The sequence below is a fragment of the Balaenoptera ricei genome, chromosome 7, assembly GCF_028023285.1.
Source record: "Balaenoptera ricei isolate mBalRic1 chromosome 7, mBalRic1.hap2, whole genome shotgun sequence".
In the NCBI taxonomy this organism is placed as follows: Eukaryota; Metazoa; Chordata; class Mammalia; order Artiodactyla; family Balaenopteridae; genus Balaenoptera; species Balaenoptera ricei.
This window is the reverse complement of record NC_082645.1, coordinates 59,174,683-59,200,664: the sequence shown is the minus strand read 5'-3', so window position 1 is coordinate 59,200,664 and position 25,982 is coordinate 59,174,683. Positions and strand designations below refer to the sequence as shown.

Here is a 25,982-nt window from a genome sequence, read left to right as displayed (position 1 = left end):
GAGAACTTTTGGAAACGTTCCTTTTCTTGATTGTGGAGGGGGTTACCTGACTATATGTGTTCATCCAATTTTATCAAACTGAGTTTTACTCTGTATAAATTATACCTCAATAAATCTGACTTGCAAAAAGTTACCAGAATTTAAAAAAAATAAAAGGATAAGTCCTCCTTATCCTCAAACTGGATTGTTCCTGGACAGCAGGATGCAATTGCTTCTAACCCACTAGGAGGAGAGTCTGGTGAACAAAGCCTTGCTGTTGACGAGGGACCCTTCACAACTGTCTGCATCACTGACCATAGCTGGTTTTGACACTAAGCACTTGGCTCAAAGTCTATGAAATTAGCAGGCTCTGGTCGCTTGTACATCTCACCCGTCACAACTTTATTGATGAGAATGGCTACCAGCTGTCACCTCTGCCTCTGCCCCTGTGCTGGGTGATTCAGACTTCATGGCCACAGCAAATCAAGCCGTGATCCTGCAATGGCTCTTCATGTTGGGGTTTGAACTCTTGGCCAAATGGCTGTCGCTCAGCTGTTACGTTGCCAATCACCCGTCACTGTGGGTTAAATGTGATTGGCTCACCAACATCTTCCAACTCTTCAGACATCTGAAAGGCGACTTGCTTTCCACACCAGCAGACAGCAAATCTGGGTGATATTTAACTCCTGGATTTTAGAATTTCTGACTTCTGGAAGGAGGTGAGGAGGAGACTTGCTATTTTACAGAACAAGTTGCAAAAGGGCCTCAAACCCCTGAGTGGGAAAAATGATGTCAGGAGCGCACCACCTAAGTCGGAACAATCTTGAGGTCACTGAAAAATGTATCCGCACAAATGAACCAAGCTCTCAGCATGATGGAGAATAGCTCTTGATAAAAACAAAACCACCTGAAATCTTTCACATGCTATTGTTGTATTTTAATTTTTCTCTGTCAGGTAAGCAAGACATAAGTTAAGATGTGGAAAATTCTCTCTTTTATAAATGCTTTATTGTAATTGTATTTGAGATTTGACAGGTACTATTTTTTTTTTCTCCAAAAGTGAGAGAAATAGTTTCATCTTTTTGAAGTTATAACATTATTATTCTAATCATAGAAGAGTATTTCACAGACAATTTTTTCCCCCTCAAGTTAAGTTCATACTTAGGAAGGGGGAACAGAGAGGAAACTAACACTTACTGAATATCTGCCATGTGCCGGGTCCCATGCAGGATGCTTTGTGTATATTATCTGCTATCATCTTCACAACAGTCCTGAGAATTAGACCTTAACGACCCTCACTTTATAGCTAAGGAAACTAAGGCTCAGAAGTTAAGTAACTTCCCCCAAACCATATGACAAATGGTGGTATAGCCAGGATTTGAAGTCAGTAGTTCTGACTCCAAAGTCCACATGCTTAGGATGGTATATAAAACTCTCCCCAAAGTTTGGACTGGTACTCTATGTCCATGTGCCATATCCAAGATGGTAACCATCTAGTAGAGCATGTTCTACTAGAAAGAGCATTGGGTAAAGACTCAGAAGAGGGCTCTGATACCAATCATTATGCTCACGTAACACATAAGGGGAGACAACTTATGTAGACTCTCTGTGCTTCTGTTTCATCTGTTTAGGGGGAAACAAAATCTGCCTTTGTACACACAGGAGTCTTTTGAGGAAAAAAGCCTGATAATTCTTGCCATGGCACAGTTAATTTTTCCCCTGAATGTTTCTTTACTGTAACTTGGATAGAGCCCAATAACTAATAAGGGTTAGAAAACGTGATACCACATTTTATGATTCTATGTGAAAAAACATTAAAAGACATAAAGGCAACTCGAGTGTTTTTGACACCATTATTAATCAATTATTACTGATCATAAAGTTGTTGCTTCACTCAATGCTGAGGTGGTAAGGATACCATTTTGGGCACTGCCTTTTTGCAGCCAGATTCTAGAGCTCTACATGAGGTCCATAAAGGAGGAAGCGATTCCGAACTGAAGAGGTTCTATCCATGGGCTTGCTCTGAAATTTAATATTGAGTCCTGGGGTGCCAACTGCTGCACCAAAGTTTCATCTTGAGCATTTCCATGCCATGTCAGTATGATATCAGGCACAGTGGACGTCAAACCCACTTTGGCTTTGCAGCTTCTTCTCTGTGCATTAGGTGAATAGTACCCTACCCTCTGGGTGTTTAATTCTAACATAGGCAATACTTTGATTCCATAGCAAAGGACATGCCTTTGCATCACAAGTTATTTCATGGCAAGAATTCTACTGCTTGTGCCCCTTGAGGTTTGGCAGAGCCCATTTCTCGACAGAAACCTTGAAGCCACGGCCAGGCCTCCTCTCTGCTATAAACCACTTTCTTGAAGCCATGCTTCCGGGGCTCTCTGTATGTCCTGACCCTGCTCACAGACAAGGCACATTTTCCCAAAGTAAATCACAATGCTTGTCCCCCCAAACATTTCCCCCTCCAAAACGTTATGCCTGTGGTTGTCAGAAACCAGCCACAGACCTTTATCTACAGAGAGTTAGAGAAAGGCAGACAGTGCAAGTGGACTCAGCAGGACCCTCGTGTAAGCCTGAAGGGCACCCTGCCTTTGGTTAAGCAGAGCTTTAGAAGACAGTGGAGCTAGTGTGAGTTGACAGTTCACCTCAAGCTCAGATGCTCCAGTTAATTCTTTCCCCTAGATGCTGCTTTACTCTTGTGTGGAAATGGCCTAAAACACCAGAAAAGGATAGGCAGCTGGCTCCTGCCAAGAAGAGTTCGCAATCTGTCTTCTCTCACGTTTTGAGGGGTTATATTTTTTTGTGCAAAATGACCAGGAATCTTTCTAAGAGATAGAAACGGAGTGAGTAAAGAAACGTTGGAATAGAGGTAGAATGACAAATAGAGTTGCATAAAGGAGTGACAAAGGGCAGCTTGTTTTCCTTCTGTCTGTTCAAAGTGGACCTTTTCTCTCGATGGTACATTTGCTTGACTTTCCTCTACTGTTTGGCTTGTGATCAACAACCTGCTTATGCACAGATTCGACAGACTGAAAAATATCTACCTAATTATTTTCACCTTCAAGAAGCACGGGCCATTTTCAGTGTATATCCTCAGCTATATTTTATAATGATTTTGACTCTTTGCAGTTTTACAGAACTCCCTTCCATTGAATGTTGACATAATATAGAGGACCTGATTATACAAACAGCATCCATTTGAGGGAGAGAATGTTTTTTAGCCCTCTGTATTGAAGACGGAAAATTTGAGGCCCCAAACGAAATCCTATTGTTCATCTTGGTAGTAGCTCCAACATAAAGCAGGTACTTAAACAGTAGTTGAATAAGTGAATGAAAGAAAGAAATTTCCTAATTTAAAATATAGTTGTCCTGCGCACCTAGGGATATTTCTGGAAATCTCGTTCTAGTAAATTATTGTAGCCACCTAGTCATTACCAACCCACCGATAATGCTAAAGGAACCAGCCTTTCGAAGTTAGAAGAGACTAGGAGGAGGTCTTACCCTGAGAGAGATTTAAAAGTTCAGGCAGGGCTTTCCTGGTGGCGCAGTGGTTGAGAATCTGCCTGCTAATGCAGGGGACACGGGTTCGAGCCCTGGTCTGGGAAGATCCCACATGCCACGGAGCAGCTGGGCCCGTGAGCCACAACTACTGAGCCTGCGCGTCTGGAGCCTGTGCCCCGCAACGGGAGGGGCCGCGATAGTGAAAGGCCCGCGCACCGCGATGAAGAGCGGTCCCCGCACCGCGATGAAGAGTGGCCCCCACTTGCCGTAACTAGAGAAAGCCCTCGCACGAACCGAAGACCCAGCACAGCCAAAAATAAATAAATAAATAAATAAATAAATAAAGTAGCTATTAAAAAAAAAAAAAAAAAGTTCAGGCAGTTTTAAACACTAAAAACTTTGTTCCGACACGATGTAGGGCCGGGTTTCTAAACGAAGCTAACCTGGAGGAGGGGTAGAGCCTGTCTGGATTCTCTGCTTGCTTTCCTCTCTGGAAGCTGCATTTAAAGCAACTCCCATTGGCTGGAGTCACATGATGCGCTGCCCAGAGGTTCCAGCTGCAGCTGGTTTAAAATGCCTGCTCACAGGCTTAAGGAAGAGGCCCCCTCAGCCTCTGCAAGGTTGAGGCTGCCGCTCCAAAAAAGCACTCCCCGCAAAGGGCATCAGAGGGAGAAATGGCCATAGATTTTAGTGTTGTTATCTCCCGGAGGACCAAGGAGGGGAGTAAGTAGGAAGCTGATCAGAGGACAGAGAGAAAGAGAAAACGACAATTTCCACAGCACTGAAGCAATTAGATGAAAAAGTGCTATAAACCAATGGGCTCTTCCTGCTCCAGGGGTGGCTGCGGGGAGAGACGGGAAGGGAGGCTGGAAGAGCCAGCTCCTCCTGGATACACTCTTTGCACTTCCTTCCCAGCCTCTAGGGCTCCAGTGTCACCTACTTGAGGCTTTTCCCCTGTGACATGGGGAGCCCAGCACTTTGCTCTCGCTTAAAAAAAGATTTTGAATTAGAGGGGCAATTTTTGAAAATTGTGCTTTCAAAAACTTAAAAGACTGAGACACTGTAGATATTTTTTACAATTCCCTGCAGGTTGTTTGTTTTGATAGTATTTACTGAGGAAGGTATGCAATTTTAGTTGACAAAATCTAGTTATATCCACTTTCTGAAACTTAAGAATTCACTTAAAAAAATAATAGATTAGTTAGGTGACTAATAAGGACCTACTGTATAGCACAGAGAACTCTACTCAATACTCTTGAATGACCTATATGGGAAAAGAATCTAAAAAAGAGTGGATATATGTACATGTATAACCGATTCACTTTGCTGTGCACCTGAAACTAACACAACATTGTAAATCAACTGTACTCCAATAAAAATTAAAAAAAATAAACACTAGAAACTCAAAAAAAATATAGATTAGCGATGGGATGACATACAACTATTAGTTTTTACTTAGAATACCCCATGTATCTGAACACTAATAGGTGCTCAATTATTTTTCTGATTAAAAAAGTACATTTTTAAAATTCTTTGGTGTTTAAAGGAGTGTGTTTTCCTATGGTAAGGGCCTATTATCAGCATTAATCAATAATAGAAACACAATAAAGCATGCCGCTTCTCACCAAGCTGACATTCAAAGTGGTTTCCCTCCCTGCCAAAAAAAGAAACTGATAAAGGATACTTTTGCCCAGATCCCCAGCGAGCTCTCTCCCTGCGACCCCACATCTCACAAAGGCCCTTTATTGCCGGCATAATGTTCTGCACACAGGAAACGTGTGCGCATGTGCCGGGCGTGTTTTCCCGTTTGTTTTCTCTTCCAACCTTGCTCCCTGGCTGGTGAACAGTTTCGGGCCCACAGAGATCTCGAGACCACCAGCTCATGTATTTGAAAGGCATCTGTTTATTTTGAAAATGCAAATGTGGCCTACCTCAAAGACTGACAGGCAAGAAAAGACCCACGGAGCAAAGGGAGAGGTTTCCAATCTGGAGCCCTGTCCCTCCCTGTATCACACCCAGATCACTAGCTGTCAGAACCACTTAAACAAGCTCCAGGAATCTGAGCGGAGGGCCCACAATTCAAATGAGGAGGCTCATCTCTCCCAAGACTAGCCAGGCGGATCGTTCCTCACCTGCTTTAAAGTACTGATGAGGTCACTTCCAAAAGGACCCTGGGCCTTTGGGATGGCGGCTCCTAGGCCGAGGACTGCCTGGAGGAGGGCCCCGTGACAGGGACACCGGCCTCCTAACAACAGCAGCCCGGTCCTGGGGACGGATTCCTGAAGAAAGCCCGGGAAGGTTAATACCTCGACTTTGATCTCTGTCAAGGCATACCAGCAAGAATTAATTTACATTTCAGATGAAAAAGGTTGACAGCATGAAAAGGCATCTTGTTTCTGGTATGTGAATGTGCCGTAATAGATCGGGAATTCTGAAAGGAAGTTCTGAGGAAGCTAAAGGGATAAGCCGCACGGCTGCTTTTATTGGGAAGGAGATGAAAGGAAAACAAATTTCAATATGTGCTGCTCTGTAGCAACATGTAGGCCAAATGCTTCCTAAATTTCAAGGGCTGTTCTTTTAAAACTATATAACATAGCTTAGCAACACGATGAAAAAAAAAAAAAAAGACTATCGGCCAGAACTTGAAATATAAACAAACACATAGCACAGAATCTAAATTTCAAATGGAATGATTTGTTGAAAAAATAATAAATTACAGAATAACCTTAGAAAATATCCAGAAACGGTTGCGTTATGATAACATCCCTAAGCCGCTTCTGCAGGCTTCAAAAGTAAGAGCACCCCTATGTTTGGGGCTTGTTCTACTTGAAATGTCTCAGTGGCACGAAGAAGAGCTTGGAATGAGAGGCTTATGCTTTGGGAAGAGCACACCCCGAAACAGAGACTTTGGAATGAGTTGCTTTGCTTTTTAGATCAACACATTGCCTTTGACTCTAAAGATAAGGAAAACATTCTCAAGTAAAAGTAAACTGCCCATAAAATTGCAAATGCTGTTACCCTATCTAAGTAACTTTACCACTAACACCGAACCAGCACCTCAGTTCCTGTCCATGGTGTTGGCTGAAGGGCAAAATGACGCTGCCTGCTTTTGCTCTGGCTGCCACACTCTCCTGCCAAGAGGGCAAGGTGGCGTGAGTACCACCCTCAATGACTACATGTCCGCCCAAGCCCCTGCGGACTCGGAAGCTCCCGATGCCACTTTATAAGCAGGAACGATGGCTGCCAGGCTAAGAAGGGGGGTGCTTGCAAGGCTAAAAGAAAAAAACAACAACAACAAGAGGAAGCTCCTTAAAGAAATGTGTTCTCTGTGGTCCCATGAAACAAAAGTACCCTCCCATGGTACCTAGCCCATAGGTGCTGCACTGAAGAGATGCAATCCTGACTGTCCTGATGTGATGAAGCTGCCCACTTGTCTGTTTTTATGCAGTGTTCACTTGGCAATAACAGAGTGCAAACAGGGAGCCCTCTAAAGATGATTTTCAGAGAGAGAAAATTTGTTTTATGATCCCACATACTTTATTTATGATCAGTGGCTCAACAATATATAAGCTCAAAGTTTATATTTGAAAATGTATGTTGGGCTTTGGGCCAAATGGCAAGATCAGTCCAGCAACCTCTCTTAATGGCAGGGGCAGGGGTGGGGAGTACTGTGCGTGTGTGTGTTGGGCAGTGGGGAGGTAGAGAAAAAAATGCACTTTGAGTTGTCTTTCTTAAGCTGCAACTAGAATTGCATCCTTCTTCCTGATGCTTTGAAGTTGTAGAGCTTAGAATTCCTAGGGGATGGTGTTAAAAGTTACACGTTTGGATTTAAATGACACCCCTTCCTCCCAGATATTTTGGTTTTGAATGAAGTCGGCAGGTCTTTACCGGGCCAGAGAGTTCTGAGGAGTGTCCCTGGAGCCAGGCTCTGGGCAGGGACCTCCTCGAAAAGGTTGCAGCTGTTTTATTTAAACGTTTGCTTCATGCGTGGCAGTATCTGAAAGCCTGTCCCCCTCCCTGCTGCTGAGTCCACTGGACTGGCCACTTCTCTCTCATTCTGTCTCCGATTTCTTGTGCTCTAGGAGCTCCTGGTGTGCTCTGTGGCCTGTTTCTTCCAGAGCCTCCATTAGGCACATACAACTCCAAATGACAGAGGGAGCCGGGCCTCGCAGCCACCGTGGGTACTGCCATTTGCAGAAGAGCAGAATGACCTGGGAGCCAGGCACCAGAGCTCGAGGTGCTCAGGCAGCCACAAGCTGAGCCACAGTGCCCTCACCCTGTAGGGCCCAAAGGACTGCCTTAGCCACATACAGGTGTGGGTGTGGGAAACTCAGTTAGCCAGGAAAGTCCCTGAGCTGTTCCTATCTCTGTGATACCAAGAGACAGGTCAAGCATATAATCAGAGAATTCCAAGGTTGGAAGACGTCTTTTAGACCTTTTTAGCCAATGCTCTTGTTCACAGACGAGGGACGGGTGACTCCAAGAGGGAAACGGATTTGTTCAGTTGGCAGTATGCAAAGTGGAATCTACCCAAACTGCCTGTGAACGAATTCTGGCTCTGCCACTGACTAGCTGTATGATCATGGACAAGTTACTTCACTTCTCTGTGCCTCATTTTCCCTCTCTTGTATTCCATAAAATCTGGAATACAAGGGTACCTACTTGGAGCCTCCTTAGCCAAGTATGGCATGCAGCCAATTCTCACAATTATCACATGGGGGGGGTGTGCATCAGAACAAGCACTAAAACCCTCCCTCACTACAACTCTTGACTCCTATTCCAGTGCTCCTGAATTATTAACATTTCAGCTTTTTGAAACGCATATGAACTTAATCACAGAATATTTCCAAGTGGACACTATGAAAATGATGTTTTAATTACCTGCTTGAATATGAACAGCAGACTCACTCCTTCTGTTGCTTATTTTCTTAAATTTCCTCCGAGCATCATATCCTCTCCAGGCTAAAAATATAAAACCATGTGCTAGGAATGACATTAATTTAAGAATGTGCCAGAGAATTGATATAAGCTGTTTTCCCTCCAATCTATTACCCATCTCCTCCTCCCTCCTACTTTCTCACTGAACAAAATAAGCAGAGCTACGTGAGTGATGGTGGGGAAGAGGGGCCTCTCTGTACTCTCAGCTTGGCCTCCGAGATGCTTCTTGATAAGGAGTTATTTTGGTTCAGGCAGCGAGTTTCCAGAACCCTCTGGACTCCACTCATGAATCACTCGGGACCCCTATCCAGGTGAGGTGGGTCCCTGTCATTCGAATCCATGGAGGAAGCTCTGCCTTCAGGACTTGAGGGGGTGGGAGAGGACTGCAATAGCCCAACCCACTCCATATTTTTTACTGGGAGGAAGGAATAAACATGAAAGTTGAAGGAGAGAAAAACAAATAATAATGATTAGTAGCATCACAGTTACATCTGGTGAGGGTGGACGATGTGCAGAACTGTGCTCAGGGAGGGGATGCATGTGACAGGAAGGGAAAAGGCATGGGAGGGAAATGGATGAAGAAAAGAAGAGAAAGCAAAAGGGGACCTGGGGGCAGGGGGCGGGCTGTTAAGTCCTTCAGACAAAGAACCAGGGCACTGAGCCGCCACCAGGAGCATGACGGGCTCTCCTTTTCATTCCCGCCCTAAGCACCACAGCTCTCCAGTTGCTGAGTGAGGTCATGAAGTCCGGAGTGGACATAACCCAGTGATGCTGGGTTATGAGAACACAAAGGAAGTCATCTACTGTGTTCAAGACCTGGGGCTTTCGCAACCACTCGACATAGCACAGGAGCTCAAATGCTGTTTGTACCACAAATGACACACGTGTGCGCAAAGAGCCACTGACTGGGCTGGGCGTATGACAGAGCCTAGTGATTTGTTCCCTTGGTTTACAGGCTCTGTCTGGGGTAGAAAAGCCTCCTGGACACGGCAGTAGCAATTCTGATGCTGAAAACCTGGTAATGGACCTGAAGTGTATATGATGTGGTTCATCTGGGAGCTGAGGCACACGTCTGTGTGATTTGGGTTTTACATCCATCCACTGCTACCACCTCTATCTTGCCTCAGGTAGGGATGGCTTGTTTGCTTACCTGGAGGTTAGGGACCATGGCGGTCTTGCTCACGGCTATATCCCCAGGACCTAGCACAAGGCTTGGCCTGCAGTAGATACTCGATAAATATTTGCTGAAGCCAGGAAGAAAGGAAAGAAGAAGGAAGGAACGGAGGGAGGAGAAGGAACCACCGAGAAGAGCAATAGGAGAGTGGCCTCAAGTACTTAATGAAATGCCAAGATTCAGGACCGTTTACCTGACTGGATGGCAACGGCCCCCTTCTCTCTCTTCTCTCTGACTCTTTTGTATCTCCTGGCTCCAAGCCACCCCTTGACATAGGCCTGCAGCACAGCCACTCTGCCTATGACTTCCCGCAGTAGCAAATTTAACTGCTCAACATGGTAATACTTGAGAAAAACCTGAAACGAGACATCAGTTTTAGCATTACGTGTGGGCTCCCAAACAGAAATTCACTCTGCTCCAACATATTCTTAACGTAAATATTAAAAGCATCATCTAAATAAGGTTTACAGTGACTTGATTTATGCTAACATTGCTGACTTCTTGGAAGCAAATACAATTCCCCTTCTAAGGTTGAGCCTATGTGGGACTATTGATATAAACAGACGATGAAGTTAACAGGGTTTTAGGAGATCCTAAATGTTCTCCAGGCCAGCCTCAGTTTTGCCATGAGTTCCATTTCCTCAGCTTGATCTCCTTCGCCACAGCTCTGATGGAGGTGCTAACCAACAAAACTGACCCACGGCCGGCAGAAGTTCGGAGGGACTGGGGCCTGGATGACCCACAGTGACCGAATTATTTCTGCCGAGGGGCAGCAGCGTCGCCATCCACACTCAGGCGAAGGCTGGCTTTGTGGGCCAATTCGGAATGGACCATAAAAACCTGGGAGCCGGGCTTCCCTGGTGGCGCAGTGGTTGAGAACCTGCCTGCCGATGCAGGGGACACGGGTTCGAGCCCTGGTCTGGGAGGATCCCACATGCCGCGGAGCAACTAGGCCAGTGAGCCACAACTGCTGAGCCTGCGCGTCTGGAGCCTGTGCTCCGCAACAAGAGAGGCCGCGATAGTGAGAGGCCCGCGCACCGCGATGAAGAGTGGCCCCCGCTCGCCGCAGCTAGAGAAAGCCCTCGCACGGAAACGAAGACCCAACACAGCCATAAAATAAATAAATAAATAAATAAATAAATAAATAAAAACAAAGAGAAAAAGAAAATCTTTAAAAAAAAAAAACAAAACTGAAAAGCTTTAAAAAAAACAAAAAACAAAAAACAAAAAACCTGGGAGCCTGCAGGGACACGATGCTCCCCCGAATGAAAAGCCAGACATGATGAGACTGCTAATCAGAGTGGGCAGGAAATATCACGAGTCTATTAAAAACGGACAAAACTATAAAAGATACTCATTGTCATTCGTATGATTTGTGTATTTGCCTGCGGTGCTGGAATAAGCAGCATTGAAAAAGGGACATTTAAAAATGAGCTCAAAGATCTCATTCTAGAAATGCTAAATGGTTCTCACGACATGCAGAACAGGAGGCAAACTCTCCTCCTCTGGTCCCTGAGGTCCTGGGACTCCTGACCCAAGACCGGCAAAAATCACTGTTCGCTTGGGGTCTTGTCTGCTAAGCTACACAATTTACAGAGCTATTCAAATCACTGATAAGAGACAAAGGTTCACAGCAGAGCAACTCGAGTGACAATCTAAACAACAAAGAAAGAACTACCTTTGTTTTTCCCAGCAGCCAGTGATCTAATCTGGACTTTTCCAAGATAGCGACACAGCTCTCTTTGCTAGCAAGAGGTGTTTGATGTGCTCTGAATGCCAAATAATAATACCTACAAAATAAAAGAGTAAAATAAAGCATTTTTAGTCACCATTTGATTCAGTATAGTAGAATTACTCTGGGCCCATTGACGTATCTTGTTTTTTAATATCAAATATTTCTTGAGCATCAGTAATAGTGTACTAGGTAGTGGAATATATATAATTCATGCTTATTGGCTCTTTCCTACTTTCATATTTTCTGCTATGTATATTTTCCTTTTAATATTGCTTTGTAATTCATATTCAAAACATACTTGGCATCTTTTGCATGCAAAATCAAAGTATCTAATCCTTTAAAAAACTGAAATTTAGACAGCTCTCCTAGTAAAAGTCATCATTTTAAATGTTAGTATTACTATTATAAAAATAATTTGTCATCTCATTGTATAAAATTTGACTCTGCTTTGAAAATCCCATCTGAAGCAAAATGTAGATAGCAAAAATGATCATAGCCTAATACGATTAATTTTGTCTGTTAAGCTACATGTCTCTCTCAAGGTAAAAAGTTGGTGTGTTTTCTTGAGACAATCACCAAAACCACATTTATCTTCCTAAATTACTCATTTTAATGAACTTCCATACTTCCAGATGAAAGAGTTTCTGGGTAGATTCAAAGACCACCAAAAGGGTTTTTCTCTCCTTTTCTTTCTTCTTTCTTCTCCATACACATATATATGTGTGTGTGTGTGTGTGTGTGTGTGTGTGTGTGTGTGTATAGTGTATATATATGTGTGTGTGTGTGTATATGTCCATATATATGTCTATGTCTATGTCTATGCATATATATGTATATAATGTTGAATACATTATCCTTTAGAAAACTTTACCTTAGTTTTCCTTTTAAAAACTTTTAAGGATCTTTCCTCTGCTCTTTGCTGCCATCTATAATTAAATTCAACTGCTTGGAAGTTTAAAAATAAACTTAATTTCCTTGTCAGAGGATTTTCCTGTCATTCCTCAGAAAGGGTGATCTGTTATTTTAGAATAGACTGACTCTATTATTTTAGACTATTTAGAATAAAATATCCAGTTAAAATACAGAGTTGTTTTTACTTTTTAAGAAAATCACCAAAACATAAAATATGTCCTTTCCTCCTGCCAAATATTCCCACGTCTTTCTGTTTATGGAAAAATAAACACACCCGATTAACACTTGAGCCATTTAAATTTATCTTAGTGCTACAAGACTGTTTTACAAGTTAGGATTGAATGCTGAATTTGCTGAAAACATTTGCATTCAGAGATGCTGGGAATGATTCCAAGGCTCTGGGTCTCTGTTTCCACCTTTGAGGAGGAGGAGCAGTGCTCTCTCAGAACCCCTGAATGGTGGCCAGGGCCATGCTAGGTCATTTGGCCAAGCCCAGGAACCTGCTCACAGCAGTTGTCTTCTGGAGCTAAGCGGGAAGAGGGACAGCCAGGAGTCAGGCTTAGGTCTGGGCAGTTTGTGGCATCAGCACAATTCTTCAGCCTAGTTTCTTCAGCCTAGTTTCTCCAGGACTGTAGTTTCAGTCATGGCTTCTTGGATTTGGATTTGACCAAAGCAAAAAGATTGTGTCCTAGAGTGCATGGGGATGGTGGGAATAGATGGCAAATCTATAGGGGTGGATGTCTTGGGAAAGCTGAAGTATAGATAGCTTAAGATGTAAAAGTCAGTGGTAATACCAGGACTTCCTACTCTCTTTCCTTTAGGCCTGGCCATTTAGAACATGGGCTCCCTTGGCTTTAATCAGCCAGGCTTGCTCAGGATGACTGCTCAACACTATTGGTGATGAAGTATTTAGAGAAAATCTAATGAATCACCAGCACTGCACAAGATATAAGAAGATCGCAAGATATGTTCTAGCTCTCCATTCAAGGATTTATACTTGTTTTTTGAGCAACCATGGATGCTTCTTAGCAATTTCTAATTTCTAAATAAGCAGAATATATCTTGAACTAACATAAATACTAGAAATTAACTTTGATTTTTGACTCTTCAACCCAAATCTTTTAATTTATTATGATGATAACATCCATATCTGGCTTAGTTCAGAAAGAGATGGATAACAGTTATTGCAAAGATGTGAAGGTTTCAAAAAATATTGAGGAAACATGTAAGTGATATGCTTACAGGAATCAGGTCAGAGAAATACATTGTGTTTCCTCCACAGAGTAATTCTGTATTCTAGCAGATACCATGGCGGGGGGTGTTGTGGGGGGGGGAGGAATTTGGCTGAGCTTCTGTGTGCTTCAATATAAGGGCAAAATTGAACGGCACCAAGATAAAAGATCTGCCAGCAAGGCGACATCTTTTGGAGAAGATCCATTCCACCCACTTCTTGAAGCAGCTTGATGAGTTAAACAAACAGGAGATATGCAACAGCAAAATAATACATGTAAAGATTTGTCTTGAGGGTCTGGGCACTTGAGAGCATTGTAAAGACCAGTTCCGCTCTGAGCTGTCTCTGGTGGGTAGAATTCATCTCTCAGATGGGAGTTTGAGCCCTGAGTTAAGAATGAGAAAGTCTCTGTCTCTAACCATAGGTAAGTCACTTACCTCTCTGTACTTGAATTCTCATAGGTGGCAATGGGAACCAAATAAGTGGTTCTTAACTCTTTTTTTTGGTGTGGGGGGCAAGACTCTATGAAAATCTGGTAAAAGCTATACACATTCTTTCTTAGGAAGATGCTCTTGACACAACACATTGCATACAATGCCAAGCGGTCCACATAGCTCCTGTTGGCCCTCCAAGGACCTAAGAGCTCTTCTCTCCTTCAGAACTCTATGGCAAGTGTTAAATTTCCCAAGGCCTCATCATTTTTTTAAAATTATTTTTTAAAAATTATTATTATTACTATTATTTTTTTGGCCATGCTGTGTGGCTTGTGGGATCTTAGTTCCCCAACCAGGGATTGAACCCAGGCCCACTGCAGTGAAAGCGTGGAGTCCTAACCACTGGACTGCCAGGGAATTCCCACATTATTGTTTATTAATAAAACACATTTCTGTTCTTGATCTGGTGGTAGATGTGGGTAGTGTGTTCATTTCGTAATCATTCATTGACTGGGTAAGGCCTCATCTTATTAAATCACATAAGCTATTAAAATAGTAAATATCCAGTTGAAAAATATCTCTATTCAAAATGTTATTTAATTTTCTGCCTAAAATGTCTTGTTGTATGGAATGCAGACTTTTCAAGGAAGAGTTTTAAAATACAACAGGCAAAACGGTTTGTAAAGTGCTAGTAAAAGCAACGGGCAACTAGAGACACATCCTTCTTCATTTAAACACTAGAATCATAAACTGGAAGGATCTGTACGATCCTAGGATATACTAGTTTTCTACTGCTACATAACAAATTTAATGGCCTAAAAAGTAGACATTTATCATCTCATAGTTTGTGAGGGTCAGGAATTTAGGAGCAGCTTATCTGGCAATTCTGGCTCAGGGTCTTTCATGAGATTACAGTCAAGATGTCGGCCAAGGGTGCAGTCATCTAAAGGCTTGACTAAGGCTGGAGGATCTATTTTCAAGATGGTGCAGCCACAAGGCTAAGGGTAGAAAGCCTTAGTTCCTTACTGGCTATTGTCAGGATGCCTCTCAGTTCCTTGGCACATGGGCCTCTCCAGAGGACTGTTTGAGTATCTTCATAACATAGAACATGACTTCCACCAGAACAAGGGATCCCAGAGAGAGAGCAAGAAGGAATTTGCAATGCCATTTATGACCGAGGCTTAGAAGTGATACATCATCACCTCTTCCATATTCTTCTATTCATTAGAAGCAAGTCACTAAGTCCAGACTGCATATAATGAGAGAGAATTTAAGTTCTACCTCTTAAAGGGAGGAGTATCAAGTGATTTGTGGACATATCTTTAAACCACCACAAAGAATCTCTCTAGATCATCAAGTCTTACCAAAAAATGCACAATATAAAGATAAAATAAGTTAAAAGTAAAAGAAGAAGATATACCATGCTAACACCAGTCAAATTAAAACTGGACTGGCTATATTAATATCAAACAAAGTAGATTTCAGAGCAAAAATATATTACCAGGGATAAAGAAGTTTATTTCATAGTGATAAAGAGGTCAATTCATCAGAAGAACCTAAAAATTTGAAGCATTTTTGCACTTAAAAACAAAGCTTGAAAATACATGAACCTAAAAGTGTTAATACTGCCAAGAGAAATAAACAAATACACAATTATAGTCAGAGAATTCAATACCCTCTTCCAATAATTGATAGAACAAGTAGGCAAAAAAAAAAAAATCATCAAGGATATAGAAGGTATGAACAACCAACTTAACCTAATGGACATTTATAGAAAATTCCAGCCAACAATAATAGAATACATATTCTTTTCAAATACATACAAAACATTTACCACAATAGGCCATATTCTGGGCCATAAAACATGACTTAATAAATTAAAAATATTCAAGTCACGCAAGGTATGTTCTCTGACCAGAGTGGAATTAGATTAGAAATTAACAAGAAGGTATCTGGAAAATTACCAAATATTTATGAACAGACTTCTAAATAACCCATATAACAAAGAAGAAATCAAAAGAGAAATTAAATTTGATCGAATGAAAATGAAAACACAACCTGTCAAAATTTGTGGGAGATTGCTAACTAAAGTAGTACTTAGAAATGTATACCATGAAACACCTATAATAGAAAAAAAGAATGGTCTCAAATACATGATCTCAACCTCCACCATAAATTAGGAAAAAGAGAGCAAATTAAACCCAAAGTAAGCAGAAGAAAGGAAATAATAAAGATCATAGTGAAAAATCATTGAAATAGAAAAGAGACAATGAATGAAATTAAAAGCTGTTCTTTGAGAAGGTTAATAAAATTGATAAGCCTCTAGCCATACAGATCAGGAAAAGGAAAGGAAAGGAAAGGAAAGGGAAGGGAAGGGAAGGGAAGGGAATGGAAGGGAAGAAAAGAAAACAAAGGTATGAGATAAGTGATATTCTATAGATTCTATGGATATTAAAAGTATAAGGGAATATTACAAACAACTTTATGCCATGTTAACAAGCTAGAAGAGAAAAAGCATAGTATCTTAATAAATGAGGAAAAGGATTTGACAAAATCCAATATCCAACACTATTTTTTAAAAAACAAAAATTTTCAATAGGCTCATACTAAAAGGGGATTTCCTCAACCTGAAAAAATAAACTATCTATGACGAACCTACAGCTAACACTATATTCAATGGTGGAAGACTGAATGCTATCCCCCTAAGGATAGGAACAAGTCATGTAGGTGTACTATCACCACTTCTATTCAACATTGAAGAGGTTCTAGCCAGTGCAAACAAGAGAAAGAAATAAAAAGCATCTATATAAGAATGGAATAAGTAGAATTGTCTTAATTTGAAGACGACACAATTGTCTACGTAGAAAAGCCAATGAAATCTACAAAACAAAAAATACCCCTACCAGAACTAATAAGTGAATTTAGTAATATTGTAGGTTGAAGATCAATATACAAAAATTACTGTTTTTCTATATATTAGCAACAAACAATTGAAAATTGAAATTGAAAAAACAATATCATTTATAACATTTAAAAATGTGAAATACATAGAGATAAATCTGACAATAAATATGCAAGACCTGTGCGCTGAAAATTATAAAACATTGGTTAAGAAAAATGAAAGAAGACCTAAATAGATGGAGAGAGATACTACGTTTCTGGCTCAGAAGAATTAATATCGTTAATATTTGAGTAAAGCAGGTTACCCTCCATAATGCAGTGAGCCTCAACCAAGCAGTTGAAAGCCTTAAGAGAAAAGTCTATGGTCCCTGAAAAGAAAGGAATTTTATCACCACACTGCCTTTGGACACAAGACTACAACATCAACTCCTGTTGGAATTTTCAGTCTCACAGCCTGCCCTGCAGATTTCTGACTTGACAGCCTCCACAATCACATGAGCCAATTCCTTAAAATAAATCAATTTCTCGGAGACCGAGAGAGAGCGAAAGAGAGAGAGAGATCTACATCTATACCTATATCTGTATATATAAATACACACACACACACACACACACACACACACACACACACGCACATCCTATTGGTCCATTTCTCTGGAGAACCCTAATACAGTTCCAGTTCCCCTTTGCTGTTATTTAAGCTCAGAGTAAAGACAGAGCCAACCCTGGTGATAAACTTCTTACAATGTCACTAATGGTAGAGGCAAGTCTTGTGCAAAACCATGAGTTGGTAGAAGGTTGTTTTTTAATATCTTCCTTTCCTCTCTCTCACTTCTCCCTTTGTCACTGAACTTCCCAAGTTTCCCACAGATGTTGGGTTTGTGTACTGTACACTGGGGGTCCAGGACATCCAAATCCAGCTGTTCCTCCTCATGTTTTCACAAACAGATCTTCCCTGTCCTGTGTCAAAACTCTCTGTGCCTGGGCATTGTTGCAGGGCCATCTGTGCAGGGGATTAGCTGGCTCATCTAATAAACATTTGGATCCTGAAGGGAATTTAGAGTCATCAATAAAAATTCTTACTTCGTTTAGAGGAGAAAGCCTGAGAGAAAGCCAGAGAGCCAGAGCAACTGGCTCAAGGTCACAAACTTAGTAAGAAGAGCTGAGACTTCCCCAGGTCTTCTAATACCAAATTCAGGCCTCTTTACACTCATCAAACCTACGTCTACTCTTAGCTCTTAGTGTATACACCTGATGTATTGTATATACTGGGTAGTATCTTTGACTCTCGAACAGGTACCTTTGATCCTCCAGCAATTTCCAGCTAACTGGAGTGTCTACAGTGATCTGGAATATTGGGCTTTTGACTTAGGAGAAGTGTTGATTTTCTACATCTGAACGTCAGCTGTCAGGCCCTCCTTGACACATGTGTGAGAGATCCAAACAATACTCTACTTGCACTAGTGTATCAGTAAGGTGTTGGTGTTTCAATGGAAAACAACAGACATTGTCTTTAGCGTACCCTCCAGGTTATCAGATTCTAGCCCCATTCATCTTCTTTGAGCTATTTTGCAACTCTTTCTAAATTGCAGGTAACTGATAGATACATAAATTCTGTCCATTCTGGTGATGATTTTAATTGACTTCCTCTCCACTGTGGAAAAATCAGTTTTGTCTCTATTCACAATTCATCTCAACATTCCTTTACTTCATATAAGCCTCTGCTAGTTTGACTTTTCCTTTGAACCAATTATTACATCTGCTTGGTTCCCTCATATCATGTGAATAAAATAAATTCTTTAAACACATTCATCTTTACATCTGTATGTAAGTCATGATTTTACCTTCTTCTGAAAATTATCTTTAAACAAGAGAAAGAAAGAAATTGAAAAATTCAGGCTATGGAGGTTTGACCCAAAAGAGCACAAACACATGGGCAGGTGGAAGCAGGAAGTCCTCACACTTAGGTAGACCCGGTGCTACCAAGCAGTCTAAAAGTCTAGTGTGCTCAGAAATACTGCCACTCTTCTACTTATAACCTTTTAAGTGGAAACATTGGTTAGTGTAATATGTTCATGTCAGAGTTTACCAAAAAAGTCAAGCTGTTTTCCAAAGTGATCACACCAATTTATAGCCTCACCAGTGGAGTATGAGAGTCCTGCTGCCCTCTATCCATGGCAACCCTAGGAATTGTCAGACACACCGATTACTGCCAAAATCGGTGTAAAATGGTATTTAATTGTGGTTTTAATTTGCATTTCCTTAATTAGATGTGGCTGAACTTCCCTTTTGTTTTCAGCAAAGTCCTCCGACAATGGACAATATACAGTACAATGAATTTAATTCCTCTATTTTTTCCTAATGATTACCCATACTCCTGGAAGGGGAAAGGAAAAGAAGAGAGAGAGAACTAAGAGGTATCTATTTTAGGTAAAAATTGCATTAGCATTGGAGATTGCTTACATTTTTGTAATGCCTGACATTTTAAATTTGTGCCTCTTATCTTAGTTATTCTCCTCCTGCATTTTTATGTTGTTTGGGAAGGATCTGCCTCCTTTAAAGATGTTTTTGAAATCCCAACCTATAATGAATGAGCTCTGCTTTGATTCATCCCTCCAGTTTGAGTTTTGCACTCAAACACATGCAAAACATCCATAACCTCTAAATGGAGATGTGCCACAGACCTAAGTCAATAGTGAGACTTTTAAAAAAGGTTAATTATACATTTTTATTTTCCTTTTTTTAATAAAAAACAACCTTAAGCAAATAACTTCCTTTAGGATGGATCATTCCTTCTGTACAGTTTTAGGACTCTGATATAACCATGCTGTTCCCATTCATCACTTTCTAAATTAAACTGACTTTTCATCCCCACTCTACTCATTTGTTTATTAAATAAAACTTCATTTAGGACCTATTAATGTGTCAGATACTGATGGAAGTGCTGGAATGACATGAGTGAGCAAGGCAGACAATTTCCCCACCCTCATAAAGCTTACATTCTAGTGGGGGAGACAAACGTTAAACAAGTACATAAAGGACATCATGTTGAGTAGGGACAAGTGCTATGAAGAATAACAAATCAGGGTAGAGGGGGTTAATGAGTATATTTGGGGGTGTATTTTGGCAGGCAGCCTTTAGCAGCTGGGATGGTGAGGGAACTCAAGCCACATTATCTGAGAACTGGTGAAGACATTGGGGGCATTGAACTTAAGAGACAAAAATACTTAACAGGGTCTTGTACGGGACGGGAAAGTTTTCTTTGACTCTCTTAGGGTCCTTTCCTGTCTGGGTCTGAGAATTAGACTTTCACAGACAGATTTACAGAAGAAAAGCACATAAATTTATTCAATATAAGTTTTATGTGACACAGGAGCCTTCATAAGGAAATGAAGACCCAAAGAAATGATTAAACTTGAGTGTTTTTATACTAGCTGTGATGAAGGGTAGAGAGCTGTGGAAATGTGTGATAAACAAGGAGTTTGAGCTAAGTATAGTAAACTGGGGGAAACTGAACAAGGCCTGTTTGTCCTCTCTGTGTCCCTTTGTCTTCAGAGATAAGGATGCTCCTTTCCTCTAGGTGTACGGAGGGCACCATTCACAAGACAGTTTTTTTTTTTTTACAGGTACTCAAATATGTCTCAAATTTTAATAAGATCCTCCATACATACATTTATTTACTACTGAAAATTGAAATAGCACATCAAAAATTTTTATTACAGGGCTTCCCTGGTGGCGCAGCGGTTGAGAGTCTGCCTGCCAACGCAGGAGACACGGGTTTGAGCCCTGGTCTGGGAGGGTCCCACATGCCGCGGAGCAACTGGGCCCGTGAGCCACAACTACTGAGCCAGCACGTCTGGAGCCTGCGCTCCGCAACAAGAGAGGCCGCGATAGTGAGAGGCCCGCGCACCGCGATGAAGAGTGGCCCCCGCTTGCCGCAACTAGAGAAAGCCCTCGCACAGAAACGAAGACCCAACACAGCCAAAAATAAATAAATAAATAAATAAATAAAATAAAAATTTTTTTTATTACAATTCAAATTTTTGAAAACCAGAGAATTTAGTTAATACACCTTGCTCTAATTATGCTCTAGCCAAACTACCCAATGTTTTCTTTACATTCCTTCCACACAAGTTAATTTGTTTCAAATTCTTGATATTGGGTTTCATCTTACTGACTTCAGGCTGCTAAAACAGGCAATACTTGAGACCTATTAGTGCTTCTTTGTGTCAAATCAAGAAGTGGAACTCAAGTATATTCAAATTATTCCAGGAACTCAAGTTATTCAAATGCAAACTATCAATACATAGATTCCTTATAAGTTACCTGTATCAAGATAGAAAAGAGATGCAAGAAAAAAACACATCACAGAACTTACAGGTCATCAAAATATTGGTACACAGTCTCTCCTAGAGTAGAGTAGCTTTCCCAAGCTGCTTCATAATGATCCTAAAATTATTAGCAAGAAAAAAACAGTACAAGAATAAAGTTTATGGCTTAATCGACTCTGTGTCATAATTATTCTCCGTGATAGTATCCTCAGAAGGAGCTCTATGATACAGGCAATAATGACAGTTACATCTAAATCTTTCCATGTTTGACTAAGTCTCAACTTCCTTCTGCCAAGGTTCTCTTTGAGTCAGAGGAAATTGGTTGCCACAGTGGTATTTAATAACTTGAATCATCCTTTCTATCCTTTCTTCCCAAGCAGTTAACAATGTCCTCACTCCTCTCCTCCTATAGGGTATGCCTTCACCAAGTCTCTGGCCACCCTGTTGAGGTGGATATTCTGGTAGAAGGGAAGGGGATTTGGTACTAGGGTTGACAGTCAAGTTACGAAGGTTCTTTATTAACACTTCAGAGACAGGTTGAGAGGCAGCTGGAACTTCCTGGGAATTTTCTTCGATGGACATCTGAGGAGACTCCAGGGTTCAGGTTGGGTTAAACTCTGATGAGTCCATTGGAAGTCTAGTCACAGCTTGAAGTTCCTTTGGGTTCCAGGGGAAGGTGATGCTTAAGACTCTCAAACTGCTACAAAGTAACAAAGAAGAACTATAGATCCGGGAAAGAGTGAGAAAAATCCAAACTCTGACTAACTGTGGTGAGAGAAAAATCTCACACAGGACAGTTTTATGGCCTGCTTCATGCAAGGTCAGCAAGTCCTTCCTACACACGTCATTTCTCAAATTCCTTCAGTCTGAAATACTCAATATGCCAAGGTGTCATATTTTGGGGTAGTGTGTCCTGAACATAGTTAGTCTCTTAAACTGTCATGTGCAGACCACCTGCATCAGATCCACCTGGAGATTTCATAAAACATGTGGATTCCTGGGTCACACTCCAGATACAGAATCAGAATCTCTGTGGTCAGGGCTCAAGAATCTATATTTTAACAAGCTCCTACAGTGATTTTGATGCACTGTAGAGTCTGAGAACCACTGACTGAGGGGAACATAATAGCTGACTGCCATCAAGTGGAGAAGGGAGCTGATTTGTTGTCTGAAGCCCAGAGGGTAGAACTGGGATGAATGTATAGGAGTTTCTGAAGGTTGGTTTTGGTCAAGGTTAGTAAGGACTTGGCTGTGATCAAACATCTGAAACATGGAATGAGCTGCCTCAGGAGCCAGAGAATAAATTCTTAGACTAAGAGCTATTCAGTAGGAATCAGACTGACAAGGTCAAGCATGTTGCCAAAGAAATTCTAGTTTTAGCTAGGTAGTTGAATTGGATGACACTTTAAGATTCCTTCCAACAAAGATGCCATGTTGACATGTCCCTTGGCCTAAATAATTACTTCTGTGATTTTAAAACTGATGTTTATCATTAACCCAGTACTGTTACTATCACAAATCTTGGGTGATTGTTATTACATTTGGGTAAGTTGGAAGTCTCCTACAGCAGCATCACCTGGAAACTTGCACAGATACCTCCCTACTGAATCAGAGACTCTGAGGGTAGGGCTCAGCAATCTGTGTTTGAACAGATTAGCCCTCCAGGATAGTCTCATGTGTGAGATAGTTGAAAAACCACTGTCTCAGACAAACAGAATCCCACAGAAGTGAAGTGACTTGTCTACAGTGATCCAGTCTATCTCAGGAAAGAAACTGGCTCCCATGTCTCTCTGTCATCCTTTTTCTTTGTTAGGTCCCAATGACTTTCTGGAGCACATCACTTTCCCTTGGAAAGGGCAACTGTTCAAAATCTACCCTCAAGAAATTCTCACACATGTTTAATATTTAGGATTGTTTATTGAGCCTTGCTGGCAAACAATTGGACACAATGTAAATATCCACCAGGAGAGGGATGGCTAAATAAATATCACAGGTTTCAATGAGGGAGTTAAAAGGAATCTGTTACAGCTATGGAACAACATGGATTTATCTCTAATACATATTGTTAAATAGGAAAGCAGGTTGCCAAACGGTATAAAATGTGTGATTCAAGCTGAAATTTTAGGGGTTTTTCCCTTTCTCAATCTCTCTCTCTCTCTCTCTCTCCCTGTGTGTGTGTGTCTGTATTCTGAAAGGATAAAACTACCCAAAAAATAATAGTGGATACTCTAGAGAGGGGCCATGATGGGGATGCTGGGAAATGGAATTAGGGAAGCAGAAAGAAAGACTTTAGCCTAACATATAATATTTTAAAATTTTAGAGGAAATGGTATTCATACATTATTTTTGCAATTTGAAAATTAATTTCAAACATTAAGTAAAAATTGTTATGGTTAAATTACAATGGGCCCAAATCCTGTATACTAGTTTGATTAATATCTCCTGCATCGAAGTAGAAATATCCCCAATCATATGGTGAAGAGTAGCAATCCTTTCCCTATTTTAAAATATCCCTTGAGGGACCCTATATCTGTATCAGTGACCACCCAGATTGTCTCCTCAGACACCCGAAATACAGGACAATTACCTGAACAATTAACTCCATATAAATAATTTTCTCTTATGTAGATAATGGAGGGAACTGAGCTATTTTGGCTTGGATAATTTGATAATTACCACCAATTGCCCATTTCCCTTCAGTGTGTATAAAAATCCAGATTTAGTTTACTAAGTTCTTTCTCATATTTACCATAGGGCCTTTTAATTATTTTTTCCCTTCATGTTTGGCCTTTAAAAAAGACAGAACAGCTGGCCACCATCTGCTACCAAAAAAAAAAAAAAAAGTCATTATATCCGTTATATCCTTAAGAAGACTCTTCAAATTTGGACCTTGGGATAAAAAGTCACGTTGATCTATGCTATTAGATTGTGGAAGTCCTGAGATTGTAAATTCTAATTCCGTAGTGCTCACTACAGCACTTGGCGCACACAATAGGCGCTTAATAAATGTTTCTGATGCTGTTGCTGCCTCCTCATATGCTCTAAATGGGAGACTTTCTAAAGAAGAAAAACAGAATTAGAGATTGAGGCTGAGTTTATTCACAAATTAATTTGTAATAGAAAGTTAAGCTTTAAACTGATCATTCTATTTCACAACTAGTAAAATTATGAATGTATTTTTTTCTGCCTGAATTCTACAGATTGATTTTGCAATGAATATTTGGATGTGTTCAACTGTGTCATTTATGTATTTTGAGGATGGGCTATGAAATCAGATTGACTCTCATTTCATATCCTGACTCTACCACAGACTACCTGTGTGACTTTAACCAGTTTCCTCATTTGCAAAAGTGGAATAATTTTATCTATTTGGGGGGCTAGTACCAGTAGTAAGTGAGATGTATATGTAAAGCACTAACAAGAAGCCTGCCTTAAGCAGATGGTCAATAAATGCTCCTCTCTCCTTTCTTCTCTTCCTTTCTTTGACAAAAATTTATTTTTCTCTTCCCCAACCCAAACGTCTATGAAAAAGCAGCTAGCAATTTTTCCTCTGAGTCATCCCTAAACCATGGTTTTCAGGGTTGGGCAGATATGCACTGTAAAGTGAATAGAACATGCTAGAACAGGAATGACTAAGAGGTCAACTGTGGGTCAGCTGATGGACTGGGCAGTGGTTTCTTAGAGCACCATATTGGAGGGAATTCCAAAGCCCCATCTGGGCTCTGGAGGAAACGTGCCTTGACTGAGGAGCAAGGTCTGCAGCTGGGGCTGGAGAGCAAAGTGGCGCCCATTTGCCGTCTCTGTGCCAGGAGGTTTCCTCGCATTCTCCTCCTCTTCCACCTTTTCTCTTTTTTGTCCATTATTTTCTTCATTCTGTCTTCTTTCTGTTGTTTCATTGTTATTATCCAACATATGCTAGTCCCACTGAAATTTGTTTAAGGAATCTCCAAGCAGGGACATAGAGTTTTAATTCATCTACTGATTTTCATAGAATAAGCTGGGCAGCCAATTCAAAAGTCCAGGGTGGCAGTCTTCTCAACTGCACTGATACTGTCTAACATCTTCATAGCATCTTTCTTCGTGTTTTCCTTTATTATTTCTTCACATACTGTTTCCATAGCATGGCCACTGTTCCCTGTGTTTCTTTACTACATGGATTCCTCCCTATAACTGGATTAGCTCATGAGGCTGCCCACAGAGCAGACATTAAGGAAATTGGGAAAGACAGCCTGGGCTTATTACTGCTGCTACTCAGTATCTTTGGAGAGTAGTGTGATTGATATTACCTCTTGTATCCACTTTTCAAATCACCACTATAGATTTCAGTCTCAATCTGCAGAGCTATCAGCTACAAAAATGATTTTTCTGATACTTGAATAGATAAGAAACAGCTGTCAGCAGTGTGGGCTCTGTGAGAAAGGGAGGGTCTTAAAAGAATAAGTTTTGGGATTGTGAATCATCTATAGGCAAGTTGGGAGGGATCTTCAGGTCAGGCCAGGCCAAGTTGAATCCATACTGCACCCTAAGAATGGAGAGAGGTGGTCACAGAAATTCTCTTCAGTCCATAGTAACCTGGAGAGTTACTGATACTGTCACCTCCTTAGAGATGGGACCATGGCAAAGCTACATCATCCCTCTGGCCTCAGTCTTCTCATCTGTGAAATGGGAAAGTTGGACCAGGCCATCTCTTAGAGTTTTTCAATGATATCTTAAAAGGTAGTTTTAGAATGCTTTTTGTTTATTGCACTAACCAAAGTTATAACAATGGTAATATAAGAGCTAAGGGAGAAAAGAAATCATCCAAGGTCTCACCTACACAAAAGGCATCAACGCACAC

The 25,982-nt window shown here is 41.0% G+C and overlaps 1 protein-coding gene across 1 annotated transcript in view; it reads right to left on the bottom strand.

Annotated features, from left to right (window-relative positions):
- MYO3B (myosin IIIB) overlaps window positions 1–25,982 on the bottom strand; it is a 423,285-nt gene that overhangs the window by 111,302 nt on the left and 286,001 nt on the right. The window contains exons 26-28 of the mRNA XM_059927242.1: window positions 11,280–11,391; window positions 9,795–9,957; window positions 8,371–8,451 (exon numbers count right to left, since the gene is read on the bottom strand). Coding sequence (XP_059783225.1) covers window positions 8,371–8,451; window positions 9,795–9,957; window positions 11,280–11,391 — 356 coding nt within the window. The remainder of the gene's footprint in view (window positions 1–8,370; window positions 8,452–9,794; window positions 9,958–11,279; window positions 11,392–25,982) is intronic.